The sequence below is a fragment of the Cyprinus carpio genome, chromosome A12 (genome assembly GCF_018340385.1).
Source record: "Cyprinus carpio isolate SPL01 chromosome A12, ASM1834038v1, whole genome shotgun sequence".
Classification (NCBI taxonomy): Eukaryota; Metazoa; Chordata; class Actinopteri; order Cypriniformes; family Cyprinidae; genus Cyprinus; species Cyprinus carpio.
This window is the reverse complement of record NC_056583.1, coordinates 4,108,474-4,135,581: the sequence shown is the minus strand read 5'-3', so window position 1 is coordinate 4,135,581 and position 27,108 is coordinate 4,108,474. Positions and strand designations below refer to the sequence as shown.

General features: G+C 37.3%; 1 protein-coding gene across 2 annotated transcripts in view; it reads left to right on the top strand.

The window, feature by feature from the left end:
* The first annotated feature begins 10,729 nt into the window (after positions 1 to 10,729).
* The window catches only part of LOC109099166 (integrin alpha-3-like), a 72,416-nt gene continuing 56,037 nt past the window's right edge, over positions 10,730 to 27,108 (top strand). For both annotated transcript variants that reach the window (XM_042767202.1, XM_042767201.1), the window contains exon 1: positions 10,730 to 11,125. In XM_042767202.1, the coding sequence (XP_042623136.1) occupies positions 10,953 to 11,125 (173 nt within the window). In that variant the 5' untranslated portion in view covers positions 10,730 to 10,952. The remainder of the gene's footprint in view (positions 11,126 to 27,108) is intronic.

The window sequence follows — 27,108 nt, the reverse complement described above, 5'->3', positions numbered from 1 at the left end:
CATTTCAGTTCCAAATCACTGTGCCAAATGATTTCAGTTATTTCAAAGGTCACAGTTAAAAGTGAGTGAGTGAGAGTGAAGTGAAGTGACGTGTGGCCAAGTATGGTGATCCATACTCTGCATTTAACCCATACAAGTGCACACAGACAGCAGTGAACACACACACACCATGAACACACACCCAGAGCAGTGGGCAGCCATATTGCTGCAGCGCCTTGGGAGCAGTTGGGGGTTCTGGGCATTGCTCAAGGGTCTCATCTCACTTGAATGGTTGTCTAAGTGATGTGCTTGGTGCAGTTGCACTTATTACAAGTGCAGTATGCCATGAAAGGAAATTCAAGTTCACACTTGCACATCAGGCAGCAATTGTTCTCCAAACCATCACAAAAACTAAGGAGCTCGGGAAGTCATCCGTAGGAAAAAAAAAATAATCTGTTGTAATGGTTTTGCAGTTCGTCCCCTCAGTTTTTAAAACGTACTCACGAATACTTAAACGGTTCCCTCAGTTTAACAAATCATGTGCATGCATTAATAAACCATAATCACAAATTTCTAATCCGTGCGCTCAGATTTTATAAATCGTAACTTTGGTTTTTCAATCTGTAACCACAAATTCATAATCCGTGAGCAGACTTTTGCAATCCTTTCCCGGGCTCCATATTTTGTGAGAGGTTTATGAATAAATAGGGGAAGTCATGGCCTAGTGGTTAGAGCGTTTGACTCCTAATCCTAAGGTTGTGTGTTCGAGTCCCAGGCCGGCAATACCACGTGTGTGTGTGTGTGTGTGCACGTGTGCACTTTGGGTGGGTTAAAAACAGAGCACGAATTTTGAGTATGGGTCACCATACTTGGCTGTATGTCACGTCACTTTGACTTTCACTTTTTACTTAAATCAAGGGGCGCCAGACAGGAGGTAAAAGAGGAACAGAGTAATAGGGGCCCATGGCGCGAATGTGATTTTGAGGGGGGTCCATAACAAATTCAGTGTACAGGGCCCAGAATTCCTAGCAACGGAAACGCACACAGAAGAATCAAAGAATTGTGTAAAACCCAGTAAACTTGAGATTTGTGACATTAGAACAAAACATAGGCTACTGTATAAATATGATAACAACATATATACCACTAAATTGAACAATACTGATACAAACATTGATGAATGGTACAACACAAAATATCTTCAGCTTTTGGTTTTATAGTTCATAAAAAAAAAAAAATAATAATAATAATAAAAAAATGAGCAAATAGTGTTACATGCTATTTAAATAAATTCTAATTTTAAAATATACATTTTAGGTAAACTTTCTAATTTGAATAAACTTTATATAAAACAGAATAAACTTGTAATTTTCAAAATACTGTATTTGTTTTTAAATACATTTTTTTCTACACCGCATTTTGCAAAAAAAAAAAAATCCAAATGTGGGGCAATAACAATTTGATCACTGATTTCATCACTGATTCAATCACTGGCATGAATTCGGGAAAGGACTGACTGACTGGCCAACCAATAGCAGATCGAGTGAATATTCAGGAAACCAGTCATTATTTTTTGCAGTCATGTTTGGTGACCTTGGTGGTGCAGATATTGTAAGGTGCACTTGACCTTGAAGGACTGAGCTCTCTGTTTGTCCAAGACTGATTGTACATTGTCAGTGTGGGAGCTGAGAAATATAATTTCTTTGCAATATACAAGTTTACATTTACATTTAGCAGACGCTTTATCCAAAGCGACTTACATATGAGGACAATGGAAGCAATCAAAATCAACAAAAGAGCAATAAAACGCAAGTGCTATAACAAGTCTCAGTTAGCTTAATACAGTACAAGTAAAATCTTTTTTTTTTATCATATAAATAAAAAGAAAACAGATAGAATAGAGCAAGATAGTGTTAAAGGACTTTTTTGCTTTTGTTAATCAGAAGAGGTCAGAAAGTCAGAATTATAAGAATTATAATAAGTTGTATTGCATTCATAGGTCATTCATGTGGTGATATTTTAAAACTCTCCTTAAAAGTTTTTAGAAAAAATAAATAAAAAAATAATGTACAACATAAGTGTTCATAAAATAATGTGAAATAGTTTGACTCTATATGTTGTTTTTTCACTTGATGCTTGAAATAATGTTTTTAACAATGTATTTTCAAAAGAGATGTTTTGGTTATACATAAATAAATAAAAAATACTACTAATAATAATAATAATCAAGGAAAAAGCATTCTTTGTAAGCTATTTAGCTTACTGATTACTTATTTTAATTTAAAAAATAAAATATAATTTCCCCAAATGCTGCATTTAAATGTCATTTTTGTTACATTTGTTTAATGTTTGTGTGAAATATTTGCACTGTAAATATTATTTTATGCTACAATTTACTGAGGTAATATTTTTTTGATTTTTTTTTTACAATTAAATAACTTAAACAAGTGATATAAATGAATGAATGAATGAATGAATAAGAATGAATAAATGAAAAATTCAAGACAAGAAAATTCTGATTTGCCGACATTCTATTTTGGATTATATTAATGTTTGTCTATTTTGGTTTTATTTAAAAGATTGCACATTCAATGCACATTTGCATTTGCACATTTGCAAATTATTTATTTCATGTTTTGTAACAGTTTGTTTTCAGAAGTTTAAGAGTAAAGTATTTTATTTAAGTATCAATTTCTTTTATTATTTATTTTGTATTAATACATAACCTTACAGTATTCATTTCTAATGTAACATTATAGCGTGACATTTGTGACAATAGTCTTCAAGCACAGGTGACTCTGTGTGGTGGGAGGGGGCCCCCAAATTAAATTCTGCTTAGGGCCCCCAAGAGGCTCGGGCCGGCACTGATCAGAAGTATGAGAATTCATCTCTTAAATTTTTTTAAGAGTTTTTTTTTTTTTTTTAATCAATGCAAAAGTTGTTGTTTACACAAACAGACAGAAAGGAAATAGTGCTTAACAGTATTTCCAGATTGTCTACATGCACATGTGAAAGCCTTTTGTCAGAAGATAGAATATTTTTTTCAAAGATGAAAAGTGCTCACTCAGAAGTCCTTGTCTATAATTTATTGTACTTATTAGATTTGATACCACTTTTAGACTTTAACAGTCACCATTTCTCAGCAACAATCTTAATTTAAAGTCCCCCTATTATGCCATTTCCAATATTGCCTTTCATGCAGTGTGTAATGTAGCTGTATGTGAATGTAAATGATCTGCAAAGTTGTAAAGCTGAAAGTGCATGATAAATAAAGTTATTGTCTACCAAAATAAAGAATCAACTCTGAACAGCTGAAACGAGTCATTAGTAATTCGAATCCCACTTCCGTGATGGCTACACGTCACGGGGTAACACATTTGCATAATGTGTGCCTTATGTTCTACGTTGACTGGCCACAAAAAACTTGACCCCACCCACAAACACGTCATTCTACTGACAACTGCTTCTCTTATCTCGGGGAGTTCAACGTGGGACTCACAAAACACTTGCTGTTGAAAGATGGATCAGTATCCTGTTTATTTGAACCAGCTGCTCCACTAAATCACAACCTGTAAGTATGATAAATAATAGATGTTTATATTTTCTATAGAGCATTCAAAATACAGGATTGTTTCCGACACCGCTGTATGCTGTAGACCAGTCACAACAGACTAGGCCATCTGACCAATCAGAGCAGAGCAGGCTCACAGAAAGGAGGGGTTTAGAAAGAGAATCTTTGAACTGCTTCGAACGATTCGTTTGAGAATTGCTGGAAAATTAGGTGATATTAAATGCATATTTTGAGAAAACTAAAGTGTTTTTGACCTTGCATGCATGTAATCCTGTTGTAGGCGACTCCCAAAACAATATTAAGAACCATAAAAATGGCATAATAAGGGCACTTTAAATAATTTAGGCTACAAAAACTATATATATCCAGACATTGCCATACTGTTTCTCTGATACAGCGCGGTGAAGCAGTAAAAGTCACATTAGAGCTGCAAAACTTGGCAGGGCTTTAAAAGAACTCAGTGTCGTCCTCCCCTGACACACATTTGGAGAGCATTGCAAACATAGCAACGAAGGACTCCATGACAACAACAGGCCTTGTCATCTAGGTGCAGACAGGAGTGGAGCTGCTGAGTGAAATCCTGAAAGCATTATGATCTTTTCATTATCACAACCTGAATCCGAAGCTGTGAAAGCCTATAAGAGGAGCTTGCCAAAGGATTTATAGACACTTAAATTCTCTTGCCTCGGCTGGGTTCTTCTTTGTAAAGAAAAATGATGGAGGGTTGCAACCATGCACTGATTACCAAGGCCTTTACAATATTACCTTTAAGTTTCGTTGTCCCTTGCCACTGGTCCCCACAGTGCGAGAACAGCTCCACCAGGCCAAGTACTACACCAAGTTGGATCTACGCAATGCTTACAGCTTAATTCGCATCCGAGAGGGGGATGAATGGAAAATGGCGTTCTCCACCACTAGTGGACACTATGAATACTTGGTTATGCCCTTTGGCCTGACAAACAGTCCATCAATCTTCCAATCCTTCATGAATGACGTTTTTCAGGACATGCTCAACAGATGAGTAATTGTGTACATGGATGACATTCTGGTTTATTCAAATTCCCTGGAGGAACACATTCGTCATGTCAGATCTGTACTAAAATGCCTCGTTCAGTACCAACTCTACGCTAAAGCTGTGAAATGTGAGTTCCATCAAACAAGCAAACTTTTTATCGGGTATGTGATCAGCCAGGAGAGGGTAGCGATGGATGAGAGGAAGGTCAAGGCAGTTCTGGAATGGCCGCTACCCCAGACAGTCAAAGAATGACACCGCTTCCAAGGGTTCGCAAATTTCTACAGCTGATTTATCAGAAACTTCAGCTCAATCGCCGCTCCTTTGACTGCCATGACTAAATGTCACCCAGCCGAACTAACCTGGTCTTTGGAATCACAACAGGCATTCGATGAACTAAGGACTTTTATTCTCTGACATCCGGATTCAGAGCGTCCATTCATTGTCGAGGTTGACACCTCAAACACCGGAGTAGGCACTATAGTTTCCCAACGTCATGAATCGCCAGCAAAGATGTACCCATGCGCCATCTTTTCTCGTAATCTTCCCGCCGCGGAACAGAATTACAGTGTGGGTAACTGTGAACTTCTGGCAATGAAATTAGCATTAGTGGAATGGCACCACTGGCTGGAGGGAGCATCCCACCCGTTTATAGTTCTCACCGATCACAAGAATCTTGAATATCTGCTCTCGGCCAAACGATTAAACCCCAGACAGGCAAGGTGGGCATTATTCTTCACCAGATTTCAGTTTACTGTATCATACAGACCAGGCACCAAGAATATCAAAGCCGACAGCCCTCTCTCTTCAAACCAAAGAAACGTTCTGCTCAAACGTCAATGAAAGTATGCTTCCTGAGAAACTTCTCATTGCACCCATGCAGTGGGACATCATGACCGAAATAAACAACTCCAGAACCCGTCAACTCCTGAAAATCCCACCAATCTCACGTATGTTCCGGATTTACTACAAGAACGCCTATTGACACATGTACATGTTCTACCCAGCTCAGGACACCCCGGAATCACTGCCACTGCACATCTGCTCAAGAACCGGTTCTGGTGGCTCACTTTGTTATCTGATACAACCAGATTCGTCCAAAACTGCATTACCTGCAACACTTCTAAATCACCCAGACAACTACCAGCAGGCCTGTTACAATCATTGCCCACGCCACAACAGCCATGGTCTCACATCGCCATCAACTTCATCACCAACCTGCCCAACTCTCAAGGTAATACCACTATTCTCACGATTATAGACTGATTTTCCAAAGCATGCCATCTAATTCCCCTGCCTAAACTCCCCACATCATTTGAAACAGCTGAATTACTGGGCAATCATGTGATTAATTTCTATGGTTTACCTAAGGACATTGTCTCAGACTGGGGTCCCCAGTTCACCTCAAGGGTATGGTCCGCTTTCTTCAAACACCTAAATGTAAACATCAGCCTCACATCCGGATACCACCCTCAATCCAATGGACAGACAGAGCACCTGAATCAGGAAATGATCTGGTTCCTCCGATCATATTGCCAACAACATCAATCAGACTGGAGCAGGTACTTCTTTTGGGTGGAGTATACACAGAATTCACTCGTGAAACCAGCCACAGGTGTGACCCCCTTTAAATGCATACTGGGCTTCCAACCACCATTGTTTCCTTGGTCTGGCGAACCCACTGACCTAACCTCAGTCACAGATTGGTTACAATCCAGTGAGGAGGTCTGGGACTGAGCTCATACCCACTTGTAACATGCCGTGAGATGACAGGAACAACAAGCCAACCGACATTGACATCCCAGTCCCGAATATGCTCCATATCTCCCACTTTACATGTATCGCTTCTGAAATCACCTGGTAGTCCGGGAGGAGAGTCGGAGGAGGGAGCCAGGTTTCAAACCCAACCACCTATTCTGGTTGACGGTGAGGAGGTGTATCAAGTGCACAAGCTGCTCGACTCCAGGTGTCGGGCAGGCACCCTTCAGTATCTGGTCGATTGGGAAGGGTACGGACCGGAGGAGCGATCCTGGATCAATGCTTGAGATATCCTCGACCCAACACTCACAGAAGAGTTTCACAGGATGCATCCAGAGAAACTGGCCCCTCCACCTTGTGGTAGACCCCAGCATTGTTTGCGTCCTCGCATCAGGAGCCATTCGCAGGGGGAGGGCTCTGTTACAGAGGAGGCTCCCGTATCACCTCCTCCTCACCACCAGAGGGAACTCTCTCCTGAGTATTGACTATATCCATTCGGACTCTAGTTCCCATCGTGCCCCTTACCTGGGACTGATTGCACACACACACCTGCATCTAATTACACTCACACATTTAAACTGCAAAATCACACTAGCTCTCTGTGAAGTCTTGATTTGCCCTGGCTGTCACTACTGAGCGTTTTTCCTGTATCTTGCCTACTCGTTTTGACCTTGGACTGTTTATCGTTTTCTGATCATTCTCTGCCTGCCCTTACTTGGTTTGTTCCTCGGACTGTGACTGCTTGCCGCCTGCCCCGACCTCCTGCCTGTCCCTCGTTTTGTCCCAGCCTAGCCTCTGCTATTGTATCTACTGGTGATTGACCCTGTCTTGTCTGTTTACTCTCAATAAAGCTGCAAATGGGTCCACATTCTGCTGATGCTTCACAACAGGTAGTACATAAAGACTCACTTTAAAGCTTATTAAAGCACCAAGAGTGTCAGCATAAAAGTCCATAATTTTACAAGTTCTCAGACCTGTTTAGCAGAAAAACAATTGTGTTGGAAGCCATTGCTCTCCTAAGCTCCATCCAGCTTTTTACACTCCAGTCCAGAAGGTAGCGGGAGTGTCTTCCTCAAACACAGGTATCAGATAATTTCAGAAGTCCCCGGTCTGTACACACCAACATGAATGTTCAGAAAATTTGGTTTGATTTTTATTTAGAGCACAAAACGGCAGGCGTCTGAATAAAAATGCAATTTTACTCTCTGACAGTAGGTGGCACTTATAGAAAAGCCAAAATATCTTGGGGACACCAGAAACAGTCTGCTCTGGGCATGTGACTAACAGAGCAAATCCTAATGGTTGACCAGATTTGTTTGTAGTTTGATGGAAAATAAATTCTGAGCAGACGCATAAACAAAGATTCATTTGTAAAAAAAAATTAAAAAAAATATTGTCACTCTAAATTTGCAACTGAACATTTGTCTTGGAGTGAACAGGACTTTATGGTGTTGTTTTGTCACTTTTAAATGCACAAATTCTTCCAAAAATTTACTTTTGTGTACATTTTTTGGGTATATAATTAAAATATTTTTATTTTGGGGTAAAATTGGTTTGTTAATTTGTTGGCAAAAAGAACTAGTCTATTGCATTTGCATGGAACAAGTTTTTTGCATTAAAAGAGACCTTAAATAAGAAAAAAGGCTTTAGGGTATATTATTCATTACATGTGAGTATGTACTGTGGTTGGACTAAGGTTTTTCTGTGGTGAACCTCAGGGCACTGGGGGCTTTGTTTCCCATGGTGTTGGTTTACTCAGGGTCTCGGCCTGGGAAACAAACACAACTGACATGTCTATTGTCAAAGTACTGTTAATGTACACTGAATAAATGCAGGAGTCAGATCTATAGAAACTGACAATAAATCCATTAATAAAACATTATTTTAATATCCCACTTTTTATCTCTCCCCACAATTAATTCAGAAGTCATTTGTGTCGCATTGTCTCATTTGCTGTGTAATATTCATACTCACGGATCCAGCTCAGCATTCACTTCATGCATATGTTAAAATGTGCTTGTCATGAACAAGAGTAAAATGGGTCCATAGAGATAACAGATCCCAACTACATTTACAGAGCTCACAGTATCATCTGTCAGGCTGAATAGACAGAGATATATATGTGTGGTTGCTTCAGGTGTGCTGAGGAGCTGGAGGGGTGTAGAAAGCATTTTACAAGCCCTTACTGACAAAGACACTGGAAATGCAAAGCCAGAGGATCCAGTATGGGGGGAAATCCCACCTGGAGGAAAACAGTCATTAAAACAAGATTTAGATGTGTTTGTCTAAGGAAAATGTAATCATTGGACCACAATGATAAGGCGGCTGCCAAGCCATTGCTAGGGTGTTCTGGGTGGTTTCGAAGGTTTTGATAGGGGGTGTCTGCCAACTCTCTAGGATATTCCCATCTCTAGATATAGCTCATGTTCAGTCTGTTGGATATTTACAACACAATTTCACAGCTATATATAAATATTTTATATTGTGGCAAATTGGTGTCTAATTTGATGAGTACTACAAACTCATTTGTTTGTTTGGTCTTACTTTAGTTTGGTGACCAGTTCTCGCTATTAATTAACTATTAACTGATTTTTGCCTCAATAAACTATTGATTAATAGTTAGTAAGGTAGTAGTTAAGTTTAAGTATTAAATGATCTAACATATGGTCAACCAGAATAAGACATTAATATATGCTTTTAGTTTACATGCAATTCACATTGTACGATATGAAATCAGCACCTCATAAAATAGATATGTTTTCCTGTGAGATCAGTTTGGTTTCTGTTGCTTATTTTATCATTTGCCAATCAGAAATTGTAAGTCAAACTGCTTTGAAAAGTATAGCATATCTCTCACAAGTTGTGAAAATCTGGGTATCATTTATGTCTGTAGAACAAACGCATGAGCAATAATGTTTGTCTTAAAAAGCACCACTAATTTATTAATATTTAATAATATTTAAAATATTTGAATTATATTTAAATCTATTTTCGAAACCTGTTGGATATGGAAATCTTTTCCCCAAACATATTTTCTGGAGCTGAAGAGCATCTGCCTTTGCCATTTCTAAGGCACCAACTGTACTTTGCCATTTCCATTTTGGCCAAAATATTTGAGTGTTTTCATTGTATTCCCCTAAATGGATAATTCTAAAACAGTCTAATGATTTTCATGGGCATACAGTTTAAGGCTTGAGGAAAATCCGGAAAGGTCCAAAAAGCACATCTATAGGGAATAATATACATTTTTAATTTAGAAACACACACACACACACACACACACACACACACATTTCCAAGCCTTTTTTTTTTAAATAGATTTGGATCTGCTTGGAGACTCATATCTGCTTCTGTGTTTTCCCATGAGCTGGAGTCTTCCTCCCTCTTACAGAAGCTGGGGCAGTCTATCATTTTCCTGTGATCTGCTATCTACAAAATTCTTATTTTAGTTCAGTGGGTGCATTCACCCACCCCCTTCCCCCTACCACCACCATCCAAGACCATCCACACCTCCATCCCCCACCTCTCATGGAAAAAGGGAGGAAAAACTCCAAGGCATGACAAGGCAAGAGTGGGAGGGTGGTGGCATTAAGGCTCCATGAAACAAGTGGAATCAAGCCTTGACCCAAATGCACAAACAGGCAAAATGAATCATAAAACTAAGATAAATCTCTGGTAATGTTATTTGAATGTTAGAAAGAGCTCATGCAAAGCCGCTGATTCATTTCAGTGTGCGTCCTTCCCTGGTCTACATTCAGTCTATTCATGCTGTGTTGACCTGGAGTCAGTCGTTTGTTGGTGATCTGTTTTGAGTATTGCTCTTATCAGGACTCATGTGTAATGGAAGATTAGAGGGGAATGGATACATTTTTCATAACTTGTGCCATTAAGTAAATGGGTCAAAAAAAAAAAAAAAAAAAATCCTAAATTTTTATTATTACCTCTCTTACACACCTACAGCATTGTAGTGATGTCTGATTTGTGAATCATTTGAATCATTTGTTTATTTGAAAATACAGTTTTGCTTGAAAATAAAACCTAATTAGGACCATTCCATTGTGGTATTTTATTGACAATTCAGCACATTTTAACACAATTCTGATTATATCAGTGTAGAAAATAATAACTTATTACTGTAATGTAAAAAAAAAACCTCACGATTCATTCGCACCATTGTGTTAACATTTGAATAATAAAACCTTGACATGAAATGAAAACTTATGTGTAGCATAACAACAAGTGAAGGTTTGTGTGTAACTGTGTACCTGTGTGCGTGTGTGTGTGTGTGTGTGTGTGTGTGTGTGTGTGTGAGAGAGAGAGAGAGAGAGAGCGCATTTTAAGGTATCTCTCTCTCTCTCTCTCTCTCTCTCTCTCTGTCTCTCTCTCTTATCAGACTTGTGGGATATATCCAGTCCTCTGTTTGGGGAAGCGGGGCTGGTGAAGTGTGGCGGACATGGGGCAGGTTGGAATTCGCTGAGGGTGTGTGGAGGCGGGGAACAGAGAACAGCGAAAAACACCTTACAGCTCAGAGCCAGAGAGTGAAAGAAGAGGTTTTCCTATGGCGTGTGATTGACCAGTCCAGTCTCATTGGCTTTGGTTGTGCAAGTGATAGAGAGAAGGGGAATATTAAATATGGCTGGAAAGTGTCTGCAGTTGTGCGTATTTGTAATCTGCGCGATTCAAACGAGCACTGGGTTTAACATTGACGTGCAGTTCCCGGTCATCAAAGAAGGAAAAACCAAGGGCAGTTTATTTGGATTTTCTGTTGCATTGCACAAACAGACCGAAAAGACAAAGAAGAACTTGTAAGTACCTATCTCAGTTGCCCCGATTTTACATAAGTCGAAAGTTGTTTGTTTTGCTTTTTTTCTGTCTTTTTGCCCTGGTCCAACACAGACTACAAGAAGAAATATAATGACACAGCACAAATATTTAAATATTTTTGCTCCTTGGATGGATTTATTCACATGAATTAATATCTACTTATAGTTATCTGCATAGACTAAACTTCTCTTTCGCACCTGCAGCGCTGTAGTGATGTCCGATTCGCGAATCATTTATTTGAGTCGATTCTGTTGAATGATTCAGCTGGTTTGAAAAGCGTTTTTAGCCTAGTCGCTACACAATAATAGTAAAACTAATATAATATCTAGACAAAAACAAAAAGTCTAGAGTATTATATTACTAAATATTATCATTAATAATACTGGAAACTATTGGTAGCTGCACGATTGCTGGTTTGTCATTAGCTGGCGCAAGCTGGTAGTCCATAGACCAGCATCCAACCAGTAAAACATTGCCCATAATGTCATGTTTTTCATATATAATATACATTCAGCTCTATATGCTACAGTATATGTCACAATACTGACATCTGATGTCATCACTGTAACACCACATTTCTGATATATTTGCTTTTAAGTTGTTCCATACTTTAATATGACTAAAATTGGCGCCGTTTTATAATACAGTAAAGGGTGTGCAAGGCTTTTTTTATGATCTATATCGGTTTACAATTTCTACAGACTTCTAGTTACCCTCTGAGGTCATTTCAATACAAATCCGGTGAAATAGGACGGGTGTTAACACGCCAACAGATGCCAGGAACAGTCAAAACAATAGGATTGTGTTCAAAGCATCTAGCTGAAGAAGGGAGGACAGTAGAATACTGCTGCTTTGAGATCACTGCATTATCTTTCTCTTTGTTATGAGAAATGAGAGATAAGTCCAGACGAACCTGTATTAGACTAATTTACGTTTGCCGCTGGCTATGACAAAGAAAAGTAGGCCTACACCTCCGGACATGGATTTATTGCTGAATGTGGGCAGTGCTTTCATTTCAAAGACAGGAAACAATCGGATATAAACATAATCCTTTCTTTAGGCTTTTATAGTTGGTATAAAATATAGTCTGTTGTTAGTAGTGTACATTTCTGTTTTCTTGCTTTAAAGTAGATGTCTTCAAAGATATCTACAGGTTTTGTACAACAGAGCTTTGTCATGCCCTCATATCCTGTTCCAGAATAACCAGCTGCTGCCTGCAGACTGTGTATGCTCCTGATAAACCTCTTAACCTCTCAGTGGCTGCTTTCAAAAGGAAAACTCTCAGCAATGGCGCACATATATAAAAGTGTGTAGAACCAAATTTAGCAGCATAAATGTGGGTCAGCACCTACCTTTAGTGAGAAAATGGACTGAATATGCTCCATAGAATTGTCAGTGATGTATTTTTTTTTTTTAAGCTGTCAGCTATGCCTCTGTTGTGGGGTGGAAGGGAGGTCCTCCAAATTGCTCTTTCCTTATTTGTGATTTCCTGCTAATTAAAAGCCTATCGTCTAGTCTCATCTACAGACCCTGAAGGCACTTCAGTGAACCGAGGAATCTCTTTGGTGCACATTTTTGCCGATGAAAGTAATCACCTAAATCACTTCACCTCTCTGCTTCATCAAGATGTTATAAATTTGGCCAATTAATGCAGTCCTATTGTTGAAGGACTGGATGGATGCTGTGCCCTCTGGGGAGCGTGATATTGTCCAGGCACTGAAACATGAGAGGGGCAACATGGTCATGGTGAGCATGTCCATCGCTTATAGACAGAAGGTGACATTGGTGCAGAAATGGCATTTAGGATCTGTGTCTAGGATGGCTAGACGAGCAGATGCACGGTTAAAGAGTAGCCAGCTGTGTCCACTTTAATAATCTGCCACTTAAAAACACATTGTAAGATGCTTTACAGATTTTATATATTGTAAAAAATAATAAACAACAATATTTACTTTAGTTAAATAATTATAGACATAGATAGATTTTGTTTATGGTTGACTTCTCACGTGTGCATTACAGAGGTGCTTTAGAGCTGAACTGACATTGTGTTGCATGAGGGCATTGATGCATCTTATGAAAGAGATCTAATCAAATCTCTCTTTGCTGTTGACCATTTTTTGCACAAGCAGGACACAGTCCAAAACCTTCTCTTCCCTCCGTATGTCCTGAGAGATAGTATATGCTGGCTCAAACTGAAGCTTTTTCAGTGAAAAGAGAGAAATACATTTCTGCTGTATGTTTTCACTGCTTTTCTGCATTTGTCAACCAAAAACCATATGTCTGCACTTTCTCACCACAGAGAGAGCAATTAGATCTGGTTTTAGTTGAGCATGAGGAGTGTGAACATTTAAATAATGCAGAAGTACAGGCAATCACACACTTACAACATGCATTAACGCTGCTTTAGTGCTTTTAGTGTAAACTGGAGGAGTGCAAGTTTGGTGGAGACAAGGGAGGTGAAGGATGTGCCTTTTAGGACTTTTTAGGGAATAACATGTTGTTTCATTAACTTAAAAAAAAAAAGCATTACTTGGAAAAAATAAAACATTAACATTTCTAATTTTTCGTTAGTTTTACTTGAAGTACAAAAAAAAAAAATAGAAATTCATAAAAACTATAAAAACATAAAAAAACTAAAATCGAATAAACTGACAAAACACAACAAAATAATTAAAACAAACTAAAAATAAAGTTAAAATAGAAAAATTTAAATATTGAAAAAACATATCGTTATTAACTTAGCGCTAACTGAAACTAAAAACATTACAAAGCTAAAAATTGTAAAACCAAAAATTTGTTACTTGAAAAAAATATTAAAACAAATTTAAAATAAATAAAATGCTTTTTTTTTAAAACAAATAAAAATGAGAAAAACATATCAATGTATATCAATGATACTAAAATAACACTGGTCCCACTTCTCTGATTATTTTGAGTTATAGAGAACCATCTCATAATTGTGACAATTTATAAGGAAATTGGACCAAACGAGAACTTAAAATGAACAGGAAAAGCTGTTTCAACTCTTTTTGCTTTCATAATTTGATGTATTTTACTTGATTTTATCCATTACGAATGATTGGATGGTGAGAAGTCATCTCTGAAAGGTGCTGGAGGAAAGAGGTTAAAGAGTGTCAGAGAAATTTATTATACTTAAATTAAAGCACAGATAAACACTTTATCTTTGGATTAAAGTGCACCAATGAATAATGCACAATAAGCCCAAGATTATACTTAAAGAAAGTAAAAGGCATCAAATTTTATGTCAAGCCAATTTTAAGCCTGCCAGAGTGAACTTTCATATTCTGACTTGATCCCTTTTTGGAGATGGCAGCCTTTCAGAGTACAAAACAACCTCTTTAAACAGCTCATTCAGCATGGAGTGCCCAGTGCTGCTTTATATTCTCTTCCTGTGCAGGAGCTGGTGGTGTTGTGTTCGGCTCTTTGATTGGTTCTTCCCAATCCTCTGACCCTTTGGAATGCTGAGAATTCCTCATCCTGCCCTGCTCAAGTGGACCTGCCATGGTTGCAGGTTGAGACAGGACTTAAACAGAGGCAGAGCCGCTTGGGAACCTGCTACCTCTTAAAGAGAGGCTGATTACGGTGTTATTAGAGGCCTGCAATCCAGACAGACATGCATTTTGTGCCTCAGAGAGAAAGAGCTTATTAAATGCTGTGCTTTTGTTTTTTGATGGAGAGTAAGAACAGATCAATGGGTCTGATTCCTCTGAGTCATGCATTTAGTTAAATGAAGGAAAATGTGTTGCTGGGCCTGACCTATACTGTCTGCGAACTATAGCTCAAGGCAATGTTTTTTTTTTTTTTATTTGATAGGCATTATCATCTCTCTCAAAATACATCCGTTAATGAGAGTTTAAACATTCCATAAACATTTCAGCTCCCTCTTATAAAACATAACTCATGCTCCATAAATAATTCAAATTATTTTTCTGGTTTTTCATTCTCAGGTCCCACAATCCTCGCTGGCATACCTCCCTCTTTCTGAATGTTTAAGGCATTGTTTATGAGTGAATAAACAGAGAATGAGCTGTTCACGAGGCTTCAGTGCATGGCATGAATACATGAGATTTGGCAACCCTCCAGCATTTTCGGTTTTCATCCCAGCCGTTCCTCTCTTTGATTCAGGTGTGGGTTTTTAAAAGCTCCAGCTGTATACTGTGATGATACCCTGTAGGATTTTGTGCTGACTTGTTGACTGATGAGCCTATGTCTCCATTACAGTACAATCTGAATGTAGCGACAATAACATTTACCATTCAGACATTCTAGACATCACCAGAATTGAATACTTCTAAATTTGATTGGTAAGCCTGTGCCAGTTCTATTTTCTGCCCTCTGAAAAAGCCCTAACGAACAAATTTTAAAGCTAGTTTGTTGTTAACCCTCACATCATTCCATCATTTTTTTACTTTTTATTTCATTTGTTTTAGTTTTATTTATTTTAGTACTTCCAGAGAAACTAAACATAAAATATTGACTGGAGCCTTGAAAATTAACTGAAATATTATTATTTTATTTTATTATTTTACATTTTATTTGATTGCATTTCATATTTATTTTATTTAATGAAATGTTTTATATATATGTATGTAGTTAACAATAATGACACAAAGGAGAGATATCACAAAAATTACTTTCAGAATTATTTTTTACCTCCTTATTAACAATAAAAACATTGAAAGCCGAACAAAATCTGTTAAGCTTAAAAGCACACACTGCAAGAACAACTAGCAGTGAGCTTAGAATAGACATAACGTTATAGTATGTTGGTGTGGATGTAAAAATAGTTATCATTACAGTTGTTATTATTATATTACTGTTATAATTTTCATTCTTGTTGGGAACAGATAGTTTTATTTTCACCTTCATTCAGAATGATGCAGTCTTGTAAGAGATGAAAATCACCAGACTAGCATCTTTTTTTCAAATTGCTATTATGCTTTTTCACCTTTTCAACTTTAGTTAGTCTGTAATGTTGCTGTTTGAGCATAAAAAAGATCTGCAAAGTTACTCAGCTCAAAGTCCAGTTCAAAAGGAGATATTTTATTTAACAGAAATCACTTTTCAAAAACTACAACGAACCACTCGTTTGGACTACAATGCATAATTTCCAGGATTTGTGATATCACAAATATCGACGAATGGGAAGAGACCTGGCTGAGCTGCACTAGAGAAGGCAACGAGTGTTATCACTATGTGGGAGACACAGCAGACGAGCTTAGAGTGTTTACGATCATCCGGGTTTAAATCGTGGTCAAATTGATTTGATTTTGAAGCAATATTTACACTGAAGCTAACAGCAGGCGGCTATGGTAAGGGGCATGACATTTCCCGACCAGGCGCTGACTACTGTCAATCACAATACACGCTGGCTCAGCTAACCAATCACAACACAGACTGGTGCAGCTTACCAATCACAGCGCATTTCGTATTCCAGAAGGCGGGCCTTCATTTGATGCAGGAACTATTTCAGCCGTTCATGCCAGACTGGGGAGAGAGGTGTTGTAATAATGTAAAATACGTGGAAAATATATGTTTTTTGAACAACCTAGTATGAGAGCCTGTTCTAGTACACCCCCAAAACAAAATCAAGACCTTGTAAAAGAGCATAATAGGACCCCTTTAAAAATGTTCTGATTCAGGAGTTGTGCTTGTCCATTTAGAATTTGTCAGCATGTTCCTGTATTGTTTATATTGTTGCTAGGGTGTTCTGGATGATTTTGTAGCAGTAATTATTCTAACAGCATTAGTGGTTCACAACATTAGGGGCTGAAGTCTGTTTTACAGATCATCTTAAGCTGAGCTGTAATGTACCTGGCCATCAAAAGCCCCCTGTTGGGAACATCATGAAGTCCTCACCGCTGCTCTGAGCAGATTATATCAGTTGAGAAGGAGTGAAGGTGTCTCATGCATAAATGAAAATGGTCACCCAGGGAGCTGGATACGACTGCTGTTTCTTCACTCATCATTACTCAATGCTTTCAGGAAACGTAATACAACGGGCCCACCTTTCAACACGTACAGGAGAATACAAATTAGATGACTCCAGAGTCCCCCCTGAGCGCAAACACTGCTCACAACACAAATGCATTATGAACCATGTGGCTGTTTTGTTCCACATTTGATTAGAATGAAATGATTTAAGGCCTATAATGGTTTATGAAGATGTTAATGGCTGTAATAGGTTGCTTTTAACAAAACTGTTGATATTCTTCAAACATTCTGCTTAGGATTTGTTCTAAACCTCAGTAAAAGGACAGCTTAGGATGGCCCTGAGAACAAAGAAGCTTTCTGTTCGTCAACATGGCGAATCCACAAGTAAATGACAAATTTGAACCTAATGCCAAATCTGAGTAGGGAAATTTTTCACCGTCGCACTGAATTCACTACTGCGTGGATTTGTATAAAATTACTGTATTTGGCCCATTAAAATTCACCAAATAACGGTAAATGTGCCCTCAGCTTAAGTTTGAAACGTTTTCATTTAATATAAATTGAATAACTTTACATACTCAATTTAAACATTAATTTGTAGATACAGTACATTATGTGTGTAGTCTGCAGTATCTTTGTTTTTTTTGTGAATTTTAAGATTAAGTTTTGCAAATCACACATTGACATATGCCACTATCCTGTGTTGGCTAAGCTAAAAAGTAAAATACTGACTCATGATTGGTGGTTTTCTTACAGTCATTTGCATACTGAATTATGATTGGTCTTGTAAACGCTAGGAATATTTTGGCCAAGAAATGCCTTGAAACTACGATAATCTGACTAATGACTTTGACTAGGCCTGCACGATTAATTGTATTTAAATAGCATTTTGCATTTTAATTTCAAAATATTAAGAATAATAATATACAGTATTTTCCCAGGTTATTTATCCTGCAGTTCTGCAGTTACTGTTATAGGATAATAAAAATTTGTGATTATTGTTAGTTATTTGTTTCACGTTTGTTGATTGCCATCATTCTTGGGGTTTGTTTGTCAAGTGTTGAGGTCCTTGTACAACTCTCTAAAACTATAGGGGAATGCTCTTTCAGAAACAAAGATAGTTCACTTCACATATTATGTGTCCCATAAAACTAAATATTATGGCAACCAAAATTATCAATTTAAAGCCTGAATGAGGCATGTTGCATTTAGTGAACAAACAAAATTGGAGTCTCTTCTCTTCTCTTCTCTTCTCTTCTCTTCTCTTCTCTTCTCTTCTCTTCTCTTCTCTTCTCTTCTCTTCTCTTCTCTTCTCGGTTGCCATGTCTCTTGTACTAATTGCTGGTGCCGCTCTGACAGGATGTTTGCCTGCTGGAGATGCCATTGACAGATGCGCCTGTATGCATAGACACATACCTGGGAGACACAACAGCAGCTCTCAAGTGATGAAGATGTTGCAAGCAGCTAGTCAACACTGGGAAGGGATAATTTTGACCTGGTCATTAAATAACTACTTTCCTTTTAGTAAATATTGAGTTGATATATATAGCATTATACTGAGTTTGATAGAACAGTTAAGCTACTTTTGGAAATTTTTGGTCTTAGGGTAGAGATTGTGAAAAAAAAAAAAAAAATCTTCTATTATGAAAATGTTGGAAATATCCGATATTTTGACACCAATTATATTTCTCTGCCTAGGGGGAACCTGCACTTTTGCTTAGTGATACTATTTAAACTTTGTCTAAATTAATGAACAGTTGAATGGCAGTAATGTTGATAGATGCTTCATTATCAGGTTGTGACTCTCCTGCTCAGAGTAGTAATTATGCCATTTAAAAAACACTAAATAGATTAAGGACTTTGTTCCTGGCTTGTATTGTCAAATTCAATATGCCATCTGAGAGGTTGTATTAGCCTGTTTAAAGTATTTGTACTGAAATGATAATCTGGTCAGCAGGGAATTCCACTGAATAATCCAATCACCACATCTAATCCATTGAACAATCTATTTATAGAAAAGAATCGACTTCAGAGAGGAGTGGAGAAGAAGCCCTGGCGTGACTGTGCTTTTTAGTCTTGTCTGAAGTATTGTTGTGCCAGTAGATTTATCTTCCATCAGGGTTATTGATGTCTTTCAGGCTATATGTAATATGTTTGTTCAATGAGTGAAATGTAAAAGCAAATATGCAAAAATCTAAGATAATGAAAATACTTTAAAAATTATTTTAAAAATAAATTAATCAAGGCACATTACAGTGTGAATTTGAGATATCATATAAATATTGAACAATAAAAATAAACTATTTCATAAATATAAGTGCAAAAAGTAGTCTTTATTTTCCCAAAAAACAATTTCTTTCTATTTCATAGTTCTGAAATGTGTTGTGTGAATGACTTGATATCAGCTCAATCATATCTCCGTAATGGCATGAAGATCACATCTCCATTCTATACAGGTTAAAGAAAGAGTATCTGAGGGGGAAACAGTGATCTTGAGCCATGCAAGTGGTTTGGGTGATCAGTTTCAAACTATATGTCTGGGTATCTAATCTAATTAATTTGGTGAGGATCAGTAGTAAAAGTTGTTACCTTGTCACAGGGCTAAAATGTAGCATTCCCGAATGCACATTAAACTCACAGCAAATGCAGAGATGGAGTATCGATATGTGTTTCTTTGACAATACTCCAACATACTGATACTTCACCTGGTGCTACTAAAAATAAACCACCTAACATTATCCTACAAAGCAAACAGCTTTGCATTGGGCCTGTAAATCACACTACAGTATATTGTGAAGCTGAAGCTTGTCACAGTATTGCCTGTTCTTAATGTCAGTCTCACAGTTCACTAAACACGCCTGCTTTCAGATTAGCATAGCATGACATGCCCTAATTCCTCACAGCATTACTGGGACAAACTGAGGTCATGTTTTATGTTTCATTTTTCCACAAATTGCTGTGGTTGATGGCAAAAGTTAAAGGAGGTTCCACTGATGTTACATTGCACGATTCCTTTAAAGGGATAGTCCATCCAAAATTAGCATTCTGTCATCATTCACACAGCCTCATGACTTTCTTTGTTCTATGGAACATGAAAGAAGATATTCTGCAAAATGTATCTTCTTTTGTCCATAAGATTAAAGTCAATAAGGTAAATTTTTGAACCCCAAAAAACTAAAATCATACAGATTTTGAATGACATGTTCAAGTGCTTTGTTGTCAGTAAAAGTAGGAATCATGGAGGACAGAAGGTTTGTTCATCCTATTTCTTGGTGACTGAGAACAGGCAAAATGTAAAAATAACATCATGTATGAGGTGTGCAATATGTGCTTTTATGCTTCTGTGACACCCATAATCTCTTTTTGTTAATGCAGAAGTGTTTCAGTTGATGAACCAAATATACAGGGAGTGTTCAGGAAACCTGCGAGAAAACAGTATTGTTTGGTATCACTAGTGTTACATTGTTTTTAAGGGGTAAGGAGGATTATATTTAACTGTCGGGGTTTGACTTCGATCCAATACCAGTGCAGGCAATGAAAACCAAAGCACTGAAGGCAAACAACAAGTGTTTATTTACAATGTTACTGCTGGAAAAATATATACAAAACAGCTCGCAGTGAATGATTGTTAAATACACTAGGTAAGCGGCATGCGTCACCTGTTGTACTTTTTGTTTTGAGTTAGTGAAAGTAGCTTATATTAGGGTATCTTCGGATACTGAAGATTTTCTTTTCTTTTTCTTTAGTTAGTGTAGATTTGGTAATTGAGTTATAGGGTTATCCCATAGGAAAAAAAATATTGCTCAGTGGTTGCTTTTTCTAAGCTCAGGAGACTTAGATGAGATTCTCATATATCTCTCATTTTAGTATCAACAGCATTTCAGATGTTTCTCCTAAAAATCCTTAGGAGAAATGGAAGTAGACACAAATGACACATGATAAATATTTGAGAAAATAAGAGTCAAAACAGAGAATGTGTTGGAAGAAACATAGAATATCTCTTTATTGTCTTGCTGCAATCTCTATCAAGGCTCCAATATAGGAATATTTTATTGTTCAGTGGTTACTCTTTCTAACCTCAGGAGACTTAGTTGTGATTCTCATGTATTTCTCATGATTTTAGTCTCAACAGTGTCTCAGATGTTTCTCCTAAAAATCCTAAGGAGAAATAAAAGTAGACAGAACTGAGACATGAGGAAGTTCTGAAAGAAAGGAATCCAAAATGACAATGGGAGAGAAACGTGTGAGAAACATGGGAGGTCTCTTTATTGTCTTGCTGTAATCTCTTGCAAGACTCCATTATAAAAAACATTCTACTGCTCAGAGGTTGCTGTTGCTTTTTTTATTGCAATGGGGTTTTTCACCTTTAATGTCCAGGATAGTAGGAGTAGAGACAGGAAACAATTGGACAGGTGAGAATTAAACAGGAGCTGGAAAGTACCTTTAGCTGTGATTCGAACCCATTTTGTCTGAAGTGCAGTTGTGCTCCACGTCGATGTGCTGCCCACAAGGCTATGGCTCTGACAGATGTGCAGAAGATGTGTACTAGCACCCTCTCCCGTATAATAATGAAAACATGGATTCTAGGAGCACAAGTATAGCTCAAATATATTTAGACTTTTTGTAAGTATAAGTCAAGTATACTTAAATGTCATATTAAGTATATTTCTGAGGAGTACATAAAGCCCATTTCTGAGAAGTACATAAAAAGTTAACTAAAAGCATACTTCCCTGTTTTTAGTTTAAAAGAAGTATACTAATAGCACACTTGAATAAACTTCTTTTTCATAAGGGAAGCTTCTCTCACATTACACGCTTTACACATTAAGAAGAAAATTTATAAAATCATGATGACACTCAACTCTACCTCTCATTTCATCCTGATGATCCGACGATACCTGTTCACATCTCAGCATGTCTAACAGACATTTCTTGCTGGATGAAGGACCATCACCTTCAACTCAACCTCCCCAAGACAGAACTGCTTGTGGTTCCAGCAAACCCATCGTTGCATCACAATTTCGCCATCCAGCTAGGCGTATCAACCATAACTCCTTCAATAACAGCCAGAAACCTTGGCGTTATGATTAATGATCAGCTGAATTTCTCAGACCACATTGCTAAAACTGCCCAGTCCTGCAGATTTGTTTTGTACAACATTAGGAAGATCAGGCTCTTTCTTTCAGAACGTGGCACACAACTCCTTGTTCAAGTTCTTGTTTTGTCCAGACTGGACTATTGCAATGCTCTCTTAGCAGGACTTTCAGCCAATTCTTTCAAATCTCTACAACTATTTCACAATGTGGCTGCAAGATTAGTCTTTAACGATCCAAAAAGAGCACATGTCACCCCTCTGTTCATCAGTTTGGCTACTAATAGCTCCTTGCACAAAATTCAAGGCATTGATGTTTTTCCTACAAAATCACCACTGGCTCTGCACCCCTTTACCTAAACTCACTACTTCAGACTTATGTCCCTTCTAGAAGCTTGCGTTCTGCAAGTGAACATCACATTATAGTCCCATCCCAAAGAGGCACAAAATCACTTTCACAGACTTTTACATTAACTGTTCCCTCCTGGTGGAATGACCTGCCCAGCTCAATATGAGCAGCTGAGTCCTTATCCATCTTCAAGAAACAGCTGAAAACACATCTCTTCCATCTTCATTCAACCCCTTTAATTCTAACACTCGCTATTCTAATTTCTTTTAAAAACACTCGACCCTCTACTCGACCATCCTTTAAAAAGCCTCTAACACTAGTATTATCTATTCTTTTTTCTATTTTATCTTCTTGTTTTCTTTTTATTTAATATAAAAAACCTTGCTACGTGTACTGCATTAGGCTCATTTGTAAGTTGCTTTGGATAAAAGTGTCTGCTAAATGAATAAATGAAAATGTAAAGACACATAGGAACGATATTTTTGCAATCATTTTCAGAACGTTCTTTTTTTAAGTTGATGAATGCTAAAAAATGAAAAACAATGACAGTCAATCAGAAGTGTACAGACTTTAAAGAACTCAAATAAAGCAGACAACTTAAATAGCAGAAAGTTTTCTTCTGTTGGTGTGGATGCTAGTAATTGTTTTAATCATCTTTATGATTATCGTTTTTGCTATGAACGGGACTTAAGTCTATTAAAATTTTGCCCCAAAACTATAAAAATTTTTAAAAAATACACAATCACAACATTATTCTTCTTTTCTTCCTACTACTTTCTCTTGTTTGTTTTCTTTTTTTAGGGCTGATTTACAGGCTCTTTATTCAATTCTGATCTCTATTTGATTCAATATAAATTAATTTGTATTTATATCAGGTATAGTATGTCCAAATGTCCAAACCTTTAAATTCAATTGCTCTTTTTTTTCAGAAGGAGGGCCTTCATTTGATACAGGAACTATTCGAGCCGTTCATACCAGACTGGGGAGAGAGGTGTTGTAATAATGTAAAATATGTAAAAAATTATATTTTTTTCGAACAAACTAGTATGAGAGCCTGTTCTAGTACACCTCCAGCCCAAGACATTTTAAAAGAGCATAATAGGACCCCTTTAACTAATGTGAACAGAATTTTAAAAAAACATGTTATCATGCATAACAAACTACCTAGACAAACTAATTTTAATTCAAAAAGCATCCTGAGCTAAGTTTCTTTAACTTTCAGTTCATCTTTCTTTTGTCTGTCAGAGCAATCAGCAAGAGTTTTCTGTTCTAGCACAAGTACATGTTTTCACTGTTTAATACACTACAAATAATTGCTACCTACTGTAGCAACCTCATAAAAATCTCCCTTCTGTGACGCCATCTGCCTGTGAAGGCCAAAGCAGCGCATGACTCTAAAGCCCTTAATCATGAGAAAGAGCCTTAGGCAAACACTGTTAATAAATCTTACATTCAGTTGCATATAAATGTGTCATTTGCTTTTTTCTATACATTAATGGGCCCAAAACAGGTTTAGTTCTAGTTAGTATGTTATTAGATCAAATGCCATGGTGGCATGTGTTTGGTTACAGGACATCACTGCCCCTTTATAGAATTGCTTTACCCTCAACCTATTCTAATGTGTAATAATACGTGGGAAGGAGAGAAAATAAAAGGATAAACCATTTTCTCTGCACCTTTCATTTCAGGTCTGGGCTTGTTTGCTTTCTCTTATCATCTTTTCCTTCATTCATTTTTCTATTATAAAACCATACATTTATGAATGTACTCTCTACGTTCATTTTTTTTTTTTTTTTACAGTGCTTTTAGTGCTGGATTTTATCAATTGTTCCCTGATTGAGATCCAAATTGGAACTAAATGAAACATTGTCACTTTTGTTTATTCAAATGTAAGACTTTTAAGACCAGTGGTTGTACAGACTACTCTTTTTCTTTCCTTTTTTAAATTTTATTTTTGCTAAACTGTGACTTCAGAAATGATCATTTGAATAAATAAAATCTAACACATTTTCAGGTTTCTCCAGAAATATGCCCATGGCATGAGGCTTGTAACAAATTTTAGCTCAAAGTGAGATGAACATAATTAATCATAATAGCTTATTATTAATTACATTAATCTTCAGGAATTACTTGTAGCATTATAGCATTAATAGTACAATAAATTGATTTGTTCATCCGTGGGATGGACAGTGTTAATTGTTTATTGACTCTAAGTAAAATTATTTCTCTGGCCATGAAAATAAGTTTACTACTAATACATTGCTCCCAGAGCATGTAACAAAACCGGAATGTTAAAGTGACCTCGTCCGATGAGCATGCAGCAAACACAGACAACCAAGTGTGAATACATGTGGATGTTTATTAAACTACACTGCAGGGGAACATGCAACATCTGACTAGACACAAACATACACACATTAAACATAGATGCCAACACAAGGAAGGCATGGATAGAGAGAGAGAGTGAGATGCCGCACACTGTAGAGAGAGAGCGAGAGAGAGAGCACTGTAGAGAGAGGTAGTGCTCGTTCGCAAGAGAGTAGAAAGTAATAGTGGAATTTACTCATCAACTAATCAAAACCTGTTAAGAACCATCAAAGAATCACATCACCTTAATTAAAAGGGGTCTAAGCCTATAAGCGCATCCAAATAGTTAACAAGCGGTTACTTGCATTGGTTCTGTAGGTGCTGAGTAAAGTGTCCTGGTGCATGTATAATGCGTAGATTCCTGTTGAAATCTGTTAGGAGTAACAGCTTCGTCATTTCATCCTTGGGGTGGACTGCTCCGAAGTGATTTAACAGGTTGCCTGAAAAAACTGCAGAAGAACAGGACTCCTCCCGGAAGGGGAGTCACGGGGTTTCCCAGGTGATGGGTGTCTCCGGGAAACCGCAAGTGAAGAGAAGCCCACTTTTTGGGTGTGGGAGAGGTTTTATCTGTTTTCCCTGTAACACTCCTTTTGGTTAGATTGACCAGTAACAAGGCGTATAGTTTCAGCCGGAAAGTGTTTCTTTGTCCCAGTGACACCTCATTTCCATGCTTTATGACTGTCCTGACGAGTTGGTGTTGTTTTACTTAAAATATGGTACAAATAGTATGATGCATTTCATGATCACAAAGAGTACATCATGGTTTGAGGAATAAAGAGCAGATCATTTTGATACCAAGAACGAAACATTTAGAAGATATTAAACTAGAGATACATTCATACACCGGAATATTAGCATTACGAGCTTAACTCTAATACAAATAAACAGTGGTAACTAGAATAATGTAATAGGGTAAACATACAGACAACACATCCATATACCAGATGCATTTGTAAACTGATTGATTATAGTCTAAAATAAAGAAAAATCATTTGTGTGTGTGTGATGTGTTTTAAAATTGTGGAGATAGACCACTGGTCTAGTCAGGCCATTGGTGCCTGGCACAGGGGTCATTTACTCCTCCTGGAATGTGTTTGAAGTTCGCTGGGGAGACCAGAGAGTTGATCTGTACAGCATCTTCTGCATAATGGGGGTAACCATTGGCCATTTATAGCACCCATATAACTAGAGTATGGGGCCAGATTCTGTAATTTATATGCAAATGTCAAAAGGCTATAAGGAATTTCTAAAACATAAATCCCAAATGATCGTACATGATCCTAATCAGATTCTACAGGCTGTTACCAGCACACTTTACTTTTGGGATGGTACTCTGCAGATGATGAGCAGTGCCTGGTTTCCTTCAAACATGATGCTTGGAATTGTGGTTCATCAGACCAGAGAATCTGGGGTTCCTTTAAGTGCACTTTTGCAAATTCTAAGTGTGTTTTCATGTGTCTTCACTGGAGAGAGGATTGAGATTGGTCACACAACCATAAAGCCTAGATCGGTGGAGTGTTGCAGTGATGTTTGTCCTTCTGTAGATTTCTCCTATCTCCACATATGATCATGGAGCTCAACTAGAGTGTCTGTCAGGTTCTTGGTCACCACTCAAACCAAAGCCCTTCTCCATCAGTTGCTCAGTCCTGGTTGTTTTAAACTTCTTCCATTAAGGATAACAGAGACTACATGCTTCTGTGAACCTTCAAGACAACATATTATACCTCCAAATTGTGATTGGTCTGACCCCTCCCTTTGTACTTCTACCTTTGATGAATTCCTATAATAAACTAAATAAAGTCTCTTCCTACAGCGACTGTCCCAAAATACCTAAAGCTTGCAATTGTTAAACCTTTGCATAAAAAATCAAATATTGACCCTACCATCCTATCAAATTATAGACCCATTTCAAATTTAATTTTTCTTTCAAAAACCTTAGAAAATGCTTTGTACAATGTCTTAGTACAACTGCAGAGTTTTTTAGTCAAATAGTATTTTTGAAAAATTTCAATCTGGGTTTAGGAAACATCATAGCACTGAGACTGCACTTTTAAAAGTGTTGAATGATATTTTATTATCTGTAGATTCAGGGGACTCTGTGATACTTTTACTATTAGATTTAAAGGGGTCATATGATGCTGCTAAAAATATATATATTTTTTTGTATGTGGTTTAATGAAATGTGTTTATGTGGTTTAAGG